Source organism: Chrysochloris asiatica, unplaced genomic scaffold, assembly GCF_000296735.1.
Source record: "Chrysochloris asiatica unplaced genomic scaffold, ChrAsi1.0 scaffold00005, whole genome shotgun sequence".
Classification (NCBI taxonomy): domain Eukaryota; kingdom Metazoa; phylum Chordata; class Mammalia; order Afrosoricida; family Chrysochloridae; genus Chrysochloris; species Chrysochloris asiatica.
In genome coordinates, this window is record NW_006408523.1 from 41,718,181 (window position 1) to 41,729,328 (window position 11,148).

Here is an 11,148-nt window from a genome sequence, read left to right on the forward strand (position 1 = left end):
TGGAATGAATGTAAAACTAAAGTTCTCCCATGTAAACTATCATATAATTCACAATAAAACATTAAAAAAAAAAGTGAAAAATGACTTCAATATATTAAGTTGAGACTATTTTAGAATAAATTTTAAATTAAATGTTGTGAAAATAGTGTCCACAGACTTTTCATTAGGTCATATTATTATATTATTATATCATATTTTTGTTGCATGCAAGTGGTCCTCTAAATTGTCAGTAATGATTGCTTTTAAAAGCTGGGAGTTTTACAGGGACCCTAGCTATGCTTTTTAAATCTATTTCTCAGTAGATCCTTCCTCTTAACAAATCTACATATCTGGATGACCAGAGGCTTTGTGAGGCTGTAAAAAGTATTTAAGAACTGGTTCAGTGAATTACAGTAAAGCATAACTTCTACTTCTCCCGAAGTTAGTTATTCACTAGCCTGCTAACCAGGTGTGTGGAGTGTTCTTATCTTTATGGTAAAAACAAATGTCTTAGAGTTCACAGCCTACGGAAAGGAGGGAAAAGGAAGCTTTTACAAACATCTGGAAAGTTGTGCTCACTTAAGGCTGCCCATACTTCTGATCTGCTAGATAAGCACATTTTTGGGGTTTTATTTTGTCTTGTTTTTAACCATCTAATAGACCCAAGCATGTAATACTAAAGGTGTTAATGTTGCACTCATTGTGAAAACTTTTTTTTACAGAGACTTTTTTTTTGTCGTTTTAATAGGGGTTTTGAAAATAGCAGAATGAGTTATATATTTTTGGCAGATATATGAGGGTGCTTCAAAACATTCATGGAAAAATTAATGTACAAGATAGTGCATTTTTTTTCCATGAACTTTTTGAAGCTTCCTTGTATTATAATTATACCTATAGGAGCTAAATAAACACTTGTTTTTTAAGTATTCATATATTCATTCCCTTTATTTAAAGCTGAAAAATCCTAATCTAAAGGAATAATTTTATTGCTGACTCATTCAATGTCCAAATGCAGAAAGGAAGTTATAGAAAAAACATGTAAGAACATATTAGCAGGACTTTAGCTAAATATTTATCTTTCTTTTTTTAAGGATCTGTGGTTGTGGTTCAGGGGAATCTGGCTGTGCTGTGTGTGGATGTTGCAAGGCTTGTGCAAGAGAGTTGGATGGTCAAGAGGCAAGACAAAGAGGAATTCTTGATGCAGTGAAAGAGATGATACCTTTAGACCTTCTTTTAGGTACTGTGTTTGATTATATTAAACATCTTGTCCCCAACTCAGTAATTCTGATTGTTTAAGCAATTTCTGTCATTTAATAAAAATAAACACAATAGCAAACATATGCTACGCTGCTTTTATGGTAACGGACAATATGCCATTAATTAAGGAATGATATCTTTTCCCCTTTTTTTGCTAAGAAATCTAATAGTAAACAAAAAAAATTCTGTTTTAGATTATGATTTTGCTTGCTTTTACTTTCTTGAATATCATAGTTTTGCTATATCTGTTATAAAACATACATACTTTTTTTTTTTTTTAATTGTTAACCTCTAGCTGTCCCAGTACCTGGGGTTAACATTGAAGAACACTTACAGTTACGACAAGAAGAAAAACGACAGCGGGTAATCAGGAGGCACAGATTAGAGGAAGGAAGAGGTAAGATGTAGTTGGAGAGAAAAAGTATGTGAAAATACATGACCTGAGCCCATACTAAGACCACTGAAAAAGTTATAGAGTAGGCTGATTTTGTTTGACAACGTAGACATTTATTTTAGTAACATTCTAGTAACTCATGAAAGTCAAGATATGTATAAGTGTGCATTTCATATATGTTGAATTCAGTGTATGGTGTTTATGGCATAAGCAACTATATTAAGAATTATTGTGCCATCTTCTACATATCAGTAACTAGTACTAAAGACAACCTTTTTAAAAAAGAAGAATTCTTAGAACTTGCCCTTTCCTTCACTGAGACTTTGGACTCATCTATTTGACCATGGAAGAACAATTTCAGTTAACTACTAGTTTCTTAGTCTGCCATCATTATTATCACTTGTACATAGCCCCACCACTCTTCCCTCCAATTCAGCACATAGTTATGCTTTTATTTGTCTTCTTTCTGAAGAAGTATATTTTATAGATGTGTAAGAAAGGATAAGCTGGGAAACCTGAAGGTCTTGTTTGCAAGCATAGGTTTGGTATTTATCTTTTCCTCATTGTTTATGACCATTTCTGCAGCCTAAGAATTCATTTAACAGTTGTTATAATTGGTACATCATAGACAAAATGTCAAATTACTAAAGCAACTGTTGCCCACTAGAATCTCTTCTGTGTAGTTTAGACAAATTACTACAAAAGTCTGTGATTTTATTCCCCTTCTAAGCAAAAGCTTGATTAGAAATATTTAGATCATGTGTATTTTAAATACTTAACCAGAAATGATATTTTATACATGTTATAAAATCTACACATTTATCACCCATGTAGTCTTTATACGTTTTTCTAGAGGTATGTTTTTATTTGTTTACTTTGTGTGTGTGCGCATGTATAAAATACAATAAATAGTAAAATTGAGAGTAAGTCAGAGTGTTGCTACTGGGGTTCTAGTTCACACAGGCAATGTTTTTTTTTCCAAATAAAACATATTTTAAGTATGTCTCTGTGATGAAAGATGGTTGCAGACAAAGTTCTCTCAGTGATATACTTGTCTTAGTCTTGAAAGATTGCTTTCAAAAAAAAACTTTCCATCTAAACAGTGGCTTCCCTGGGGTTCTGCTGGGCCAGTTCAGTTCAGAACTCAGCTCAGAAGGTTATGATGACTGTTTTGTTGAATTCCCAAGGGGTAATCTTGGTAGATTTTCTTTAAGGACACAGGATGATCATGGAGGCTTATTATGAAGAAATTTTAAGAAAAATCGAAGACTGCAGTGGTGAGGAACAGACCAGGAAAGTTGTGCTGAGGACTTTTTTTTCATCATGACAATATACCTGCTCATTCTTTGAGGGTAGCAAAGGCTGCTCTGTGAGAATTTCATTGGGAAGCCTTACTCCATGTACTCTACAGTTCCGATCTTGCCCATTCAGACTTCTTTTTGTTCCCAAAGCTCAAAGAATGTTTCAGAGGAACACGATGTGAGTCCCACAGAATGACAAAACTGTTGTTCTTGTGTGGTATAAATAAAAAAACACAGAATTATTTGGGAGAAGAATTAGAGTGATAGAAATATTGCTTTCAGAAGTGTATAAACCTAGATGGAGACTATTTTGAGAAATAATAGTTTCACATTTTGATATTTTTGTTTAATAAAGGTTTCTATAATTTTGTACTAATACTTTTTGGCTTATCCTTTTATTTGGGATAATTGTATATTAGATGTTTCAATAGAGTAGAATTAAGTTCGGAGTCTTTCCAGATCCATGATAATTAAGTGATCATTTCCTTTTTAGGTTAATGTGATTTTCTTATGGTTAATTAGCATGTAATTGACTACATTTTCATCCTTCCTTTGGCAATATTAGCTTCAGTTATATGAATTGACCTCAAAACGGAACCATTTCTTATGTTTCAACCTTGTAATATAGAATATGTTTATGATGACACTTAATTATTTCTGTAATGTTATACGTCTTGCCAATCTTTACTTTTTTCCCTCTGAAAAAATCTGTTCTTCTCTAGGTGTAATATATTTCTGTATAATAGAAGTAACATCTAATTAAGTCACTATCATACATATAGGTAATTCAATAAAATGTACTGATTGTAGAATACTCCTTTGCTATTTATTTTTAAATGTGTCATAGCCTTTAAAACAGTAATTATTAATTCAAGTCATTTAAAGGTAAATTAAGAAAAAACAAACAACTCTTTCACTGGTTAAATAAATAGTTAAGAAATGATATTATTGTATCTGAATTTTACAGTTGCCTTAGGTTCTGAGCATTTGGTGTGCGTTTTGTGACACTTCAGTTTCATCTGTGGTCCTTAATATAGAGTAACAATTCATGGAAAACAGTGTAACAGGAATTTGCAAGAAATGCCAGTTTTTTATTTTGGGGCCCCACCCTAGACCAACTGAATCAGAAATTCAAAGAGTGGGCCCAGCAATTTCAGCAGTTCACTGATAATGTTATTGTCTGAGAATCACTCTTCTAGGATGGCATTGTTCAGAGATTGTGCCATGGACTTTCTACATCAGATCACTTGAGTGGGTCCACATGAGGCCCAATGAATGAGGCCTGGGGTCCTGGAAACCGCTTTGTAAACAAATTAAAATCACATGTGTAGTGATGTTAGTCTACCTTTTGTTCTCATGAAAACAAAACTGTCAAATCTTTAATATTCCAACTGCCATACATACGTGTCTCTTTTTATTTCCTTACCCACTGCTTAGTACTTCTTAGATGTTTGACAGTTTAGTAATATGGTAGTACTTATACTCACTAGTAACTGACCTTACATGTTTCAGAGCTTCAGGTTTGGATTATGTTACATCATTTTACTTGACTGCCTGTCTCACCCTGCTTAGTAAATTAAGGTTGTTTCAGAGTTGACCAGATTTTAAAACCTAGCTCTTGTATGATAGCTTTTTTCAGTCAGGCTCAGGCCTATTGATATAATCTAGCCACTGCTTATGGTACAAGATTTCCTGTAAAAAGTTTTTGGAGAAATTCGGTTATCTTCTTAAGTCATTTTACCTATTAATTTTTTGAAGTCCCCTTGTATATAAAACAAATCACTTGCCAATTCAACACTTTTAACTTGTATGATTCAGTGGCACTGACATATAATTTGCAGCCATTGTCACTATCTTTTCCCAACTATGCTTCCACCATTAACACAAACTCAGAGCCCAACTCAATGCACTGTTAGCATTAAATTCCTTTTTCCTCCTCCCTCCTACCCCTGGTAACCATTAATAAGATTTGGTCTCTATATATTTACCTATTTTATATGTGATATAATACAGTATTTGTTTTATTGAGACTGACTGATTTATTATACTATTGATTTTTTTATTGTATAAAAGTATATAACAGCATTTGCCAATTTAAGATTTTTTTAAAATAATAATTTGGTGATACTAATTATACTAATAATGTACAACTATTACTAATATCCTTTGTTAAAATTTTCTATTGCCATAAACACAAACTCAGTATTTCCTGAACAGTGATTCATACTTACCCTTTCTTCCTGCCCTGGTAACAACTAATAAATTTTGGTCTCCATGTTTGCCTATTCTAGACATATATGTGAAATCATGCAATATTTGTCTTTTTTGATTGACTTACTTTACTCAGCATAATATTTTCAAGGTGCATAATGTTTCAGAGATTATATTAATCTTTAATATAATGTTTTCTTTAGTGCCAATAGTATTCAAATTTTACCTTTAAATTCTAAGTGTTTGTGATAATTTATACAAAATTGATATTTAACTTCACTGAGACTAGTGTTAATTTTTTAAGTGAAAACTAAACTGAATTCTTAAACTGAACTTTCCAAGTCATCAGAAAAAGTCCTGGGTGATTTTGTCAATGAATAACCATATACATCCATATTCCTTCACAACAGTTAGAATATGTCTACACCACATTGGTTCAGAGTCACAGAACATATCTGGATACGGTTGTATTGCATTTATTCAACCATTACTTTGTTGATGGGCATTTACATTGTGTCTAGGTTTTTATAGTTTTTGCTATAGTTTTGTTGTTGTTGAGTGCCATTGAGTCAGTTCTGACTCATAGCCACCCTATGTAGCGTTTGCAAGGAATGACTGGTGGGTTTGAACTTCCCAACTTGTTAGTGGTCAAGTGCTTACCCTAGAGCGCCACATCAGAACTCAAGTTTTTGCTATAATATTCTTAAACATAACAAGCTTACAGACTGGAATTTTTGTTTATATAGTGGAAAATATTAAAAATAGAATATCTGGGTCAATATCTGGTTTTAAATGTTAACAGATATTTCAGAATGCTTTAAGAAATGTTATGTTGTGTTGTTAGGTGCTATTGAGTCAGTTCTGACTCATAACAACACTGTATAGGGTTTTGAAGGAATGACTGGTAGGTTTGAACTGCTAACCTTGCAGTTAGCAGTCCATAGCCCATAGCTTATCTACCAGTGACACACCAGGACTCAAAACAAAACAAAACAAAAAGTTATAGGAATTTCTCAAAATTAAATATGAGAGTGGTGTTTTTCTCCAGTATAACCTGTATTTGTTATTTTTATCTTTTTTAATTTTTATAAAACTTTAATAAATAGTGTTATCTCATTGTTAATTGAAATAGCAGTCAGTGTGTTTTCTGTATAAAAATTTATCATAAATCTCGTATCTAATGTCTGTTAATCCATTTTCATATTAGCTTGTTTATACTTTTTTCCTGAAATTAATAAGGTTATAGTAAATACCTTTGAGCTGTAATCTATAAAAATATTTTAGATTTTTCATTAGGATAGATTTTATTAGATGTAAGTTACTGAAAGAATAATGATAAATTTCATGTTTTAGAGATGTGTCACAACAGCTTTCTGGAAGACTTCTATTTTATGAGGTCATTAATCCAGTCACTGTTTCACCTGCTTGCCAGCCTGTGATGCTCCTTTAAAAACTCATTGTCAACACAAGTACTGAAAGAAGCTGTTAGATTTCTAAACCAGGTCATCTCACACTCTTCTTTTATTCACTTCTCTCCTGGAAAAACAGAAAAAAAAATTGTTAATTCTCCCTTCTTAATTCTTTACTGGAGTCCTGGTATGGCGCAGTGGGTTAATGAGATGGACTGCAAAGTCTGTTTGAACTACAAGGTTGGTGGGTTAAGCTCTTCAGCCACTCCTTGGAAACCCTATACATGGTCACTCTGGGTCAGAACTGACTTGACGGCACTTAACAACAGTAGCAACAGCCTCCTTTATTGGAGTCCTGGTGTGGTGCTGTGAGTTAAAGCATTGGACTGCAAAGTCGGTTTGAACCACAAGGTCGGCGGTTCAAAATCAACTGCCGCTTTTTGGAAATCTTATACAGGGTTCTCTATGGGTTGGCACCAACTCGATGGTACTTAACAACAACAACAACTCCTTTATTAGGTCTCAGTTTATGTGTTATTTTTACTGCTTGCACCTTCAGACTTCCCTTTCCCGACTTCAAGATTTGTTGTTATCTGTCTCCTAGTGTGCTTCCTTTTGACATAGCGCACTGTGATATGTTCCTACTGACTTCTGTGGACCCGCTGTCCTCTCTCCAGCTTATTAGTGTGAACGTACAGAAACACACTGGAGTAGTAGTTTAATATGAACGATTATCTTGTATATTTGGATATTTATTGGAGTCCTTGTATATAAGTGCTTCATGCTTTTGAGAGTTATTTCCCTTACATGCTTTAGTAAACCAAATAAAAATATTGCATGCTGTTATAATAACATTTTGATCATTTGAAATATATTCCAGGTTTATTTCCTTTCAAAAATTAAGCTCAGTTTATGTAATCTAAGCTTAAAAATGATTGATTTGTCATTATTATATGTAATATTTAATTCTTTATTTTAATTAGTAGTTAATTGGAATATTTCTATAATAATTATAGAACATGGTATTCTTGGTTTTTCACAGAATTGGTACTGCTTCCATTTTTATTTATAGTAAAGATATAATTGAAATTTGTTTCTATCTTTTACTTATTATTTTTATGTTTAATGAAGGTACTTTGACATTTCATTTGGCATTTATCAAAGTTTATTACAGAGTATTAGTTGTATTTTGTCCCATTTTTAGAAAAATTAATTAGAGCTGAAGATCTATTAAGAATCATGAAAAAACATTCTTTAACTAAAAAATGTTCAGTACATGCGTACTGTTGTAATTCTCTTTTCAAATCTATTAGCAACTGTCAAGGTATTTTTGATTTAGCTAAATGAATCTGTAGTTCTCTTCTATAAGAAAAGAACTAAAACGTAAATGTATAAATAAAATAGGTGTCTTTTTCTTTTAAAATTATAATGGGGAAAAATGATAACTATAATATGTGTAGGAGTAATGCAGTATAATACAGTATGTTGTGAAGCTTTTGAAAGAAATATCTTGAAAGAACTCTCAGCGATTGCGAAAGTGTTACATGAGATAGATTGCCCACTTCACTGTCAGCTGATTCTCAAACGGACAGATACTGTTTCAATGAATGTATGGTTTATAAGAGTTGAATTTCCTAATTATTTGAGCCTGTTAAGAACTTCTTAACAGCTTTATACATACGGAGTTTATGCTTTATAAATGGTATGATATTAAATTGTGTGTGGAATGGTGAATAGTTTTGGCTGTGAGTGGGGGATGGAAATATGGGAACTTGTCAAGGAGTATATTGTACAAAACAGTTAAGAATGATTTTTCATGCTTCCAGTTTGAATTATTTTTGTTCAATGTAGTGTTTTCATTTTGTGAGCTTTCCTATGCACATACAAAATGTTTCTCCTCAGGCCCCCTTGTATTTGCTGGTCCTATTTTTATGAACCATCGAGAACAGGCTCTAGCCAGACTCAGATCCCATCCAGCACAGCTAAAGCATAAACGGGACAAGCACAAAGGTATTTGGTCTTCCTTATCAACTAGGTGGGACACAGTTTCTTCCACTCATTTTAACTTTATTTCTGGGGAAATGCACAAACTTGATTCTTCTACTTTGCTTCTATCATTATTTTGTAGCCTGAGGAGAAAGAACATGCTAAAAATGCTAAGCTTAAAGTGGTACTTGTCTGTCTGGTGACTGTCTTGCTTCCTGTTTTAGTTTGTAACATCAAATTTTTTTGTTAACTTCAATAAAAAAGATACTTTATAACAGATCTTTTTCCTTCCCAATTCTTTTCAAATTTTGTAAAATTAAAAAGAGATAGAAAAAGTGTCATTGCTTTCTGTTTTATTCTTTGTTACAGTCTGCTCTTAGGTGATTGAGACGTAATATGTCACAATCTCCCCTCCACCCCCAAAACTGTCTGTTTGCTTTCAAAGTAACACAATGACTAAATCCATTATATAAAGTCATAATGAGTTCAGATTGCTATTACACTGTTCCTTTGTTTTAATATTAAAGTTTGTATGTTTATGTTATACATGGACATATAAATAATTACTATTTGAAGGTTAAAGCAGAGTAAGTGAGAGGACTATAGATCTACTCAGGTACTCAGACACTGTCCCGAGTCAAGCGAGGCTTTGAGGGATTAGGGATTATTTCTGAATTATTCTTTGAGATTGAGTTCTGGATTAATTTTAAATATTCCTAAAGTGTGCTGGTTGTCTGATCATATGCTGTCAAGTCGGTTGACTCAGAGTAACCCTGTACAGAGTTTCCAAGGCTGAAAAATTTACAAAAGCAGAAAGTCTCATCTTTTCTCTCATGGAGTGCATGGTTGACTTGAACTGCTGACCTTGTGGTTAGCAACACAACATGTAACCCACTAACTACCAGGGCTTCTTCCTCAAGCATAGATTTTCTTTAAGCCACAAATCATAAGACAACTAAAATCAGGGAAGAATTTAATGCATAGAATTTGTAAATTTATAGGCAGTTACCTGCATTAAGAACTAAGATCACTTAAATATGTCTTTAAGTTGAATTTTAGATGCATATGGTTCTCATTTAACCTTACTTTCCTGCAAGAAAAATCCCCAAACCTTTTCAATGATCTAAAAGCTTCATGTGGAAGAAGTGAAGGTGATCGCCATAAAAAAATTATTGAGAACAGAAATTGGTTTAATTGTATCAAAGCGAGGATAAATTTACATCACATTTAAGGGCATCGCATTTAAGGGCATGACAGAGCTGTCCAGTAGGTGTCTGGCATTGGTAAGCCAGGGACTGCCTGTATATGTCAATTCTGTCTTGACTCCTGGCATGTGACCCAGGAACTCTTCTTTCCCTGGGGTGACTTACAGTTGCCATTTTCTTAAATGCTTAAGGAAAGCTGTGCAGAACCGAATAGAAAGTTTTAAAAACACATATTCCATATGGGAGAATTAACTGAAGTTTATGTTCTACTTTTCCTATGCTGAAAAATTGTATAGGTTTTTTTTTTTTTTTTTTTAGAACTTTCATATGTAATATAATCAACTCTATTTTTTATTTGCTTCTCATCTGTCATTGTGTCACTCAAAGTAATAACCAAAAAACCAAACAAACTGAAAACCTGTTTTTCATACAAGTAGGAAGAGAAAGTACTGTTCACAACATATTCTTCAGAAACAAAAATTGAGAGTGTTTTAAATCTAGTGTGACTAACCATCGTAAAATTTATTACTGTTTATTTTTTCTAACAATGCTTAAGACTTTAAATCTCAGAACAATATGCCATGTATTTATATATTTTATTTTGGTTACTGTCAGAATCTCTGGTCCCTTATTATTTCTGCTGTGGTGCTATGAGAACAGATTTTCTTAGTGTTTATTTCTATCACAATTAACTCCAGTGGAGTTCTTCCAGGATTAAATATTGACATTTCATGAAACAGTTGAAAACTTGCTTAGCTCTTTTTCAACATTTTAGGGGCAGATATCTTCATTTTTGCCAGGATTTTAAATGAAGACCAAAGTTACAGTTATAAAGCAGACATTTTACAATGTGAAATAATGATTAGCTATAGAAATGGCTCAGTTGCCAAAAAGAAAAGCTATCTACCCTCAATGTGGTGCTGTCACAGGGCTATTGTTTTATGACAAATGTGTGTATCCTTGTAGCAACCTCTGTGGTTGCTAGAACCTGTTTTGTCTATTTTAGCAGATTTCATGGTTTTATAGAGTGTAAGAATTTTGTCACTTTACTCCCAAAATGAATTGGAAATATAACTAATATTTTACCAAATGGTCTAAATTTACCACTTACTAATTACTAACACTTTCAGATGCTCTCACCCTTCACCCATCATTTAATTATGCATTATTCTATCCATTCATTAAGGAGCTCTGGTAACGTAGTGGTTACGAATTGGGATGCTAACCTCAGGATCAGCAGTTAGAAACTACCAGTCGTTCCGTGGGAGAAAGATGAGGCTTTCTGCTCCTTAAAGTTTTACAGCTTTGGAAACCCTGTACAGGGTTGCTATGAGTCGGAACCGACTCCACAGGACATAACCACAACAATCCATTCATTGCTTTTACTTTATTCTTTACTCTTCATA

General features: G+C 33.1%; 1 protein-coding gene across 1 annotated transcript in view; it reads left to right on the forward strand.

The window, feature by feature from the left end:
• MYCBP2 (MYC binding protein 2, E3 ubiquitin protein ligase) overlaps positions 1 to 11,148 on the forward strand; it is a 365,677-nt gene that overhangs the window by 118,995 nt on the left and 235,534 nt on the right. The window contains exons 16-18 of the mRNA XM_006832026.1: positions 1,071 to 1,216; positions 1,532 to 1,633; positions 8,454 to 8,561. Coding sequence (XP_006832089.1) covers positions 1,071 to 1,216; positions 1,532 to 1,633; positions 8,454 to 8,561 — 356 coding nt within the window. The remainder of the gene's footprint in view (positions 1 to 1,070; positions 1,217 to 1,531; positions 1,634 to 8,453; positions 8,562 to 11,148) is intronic.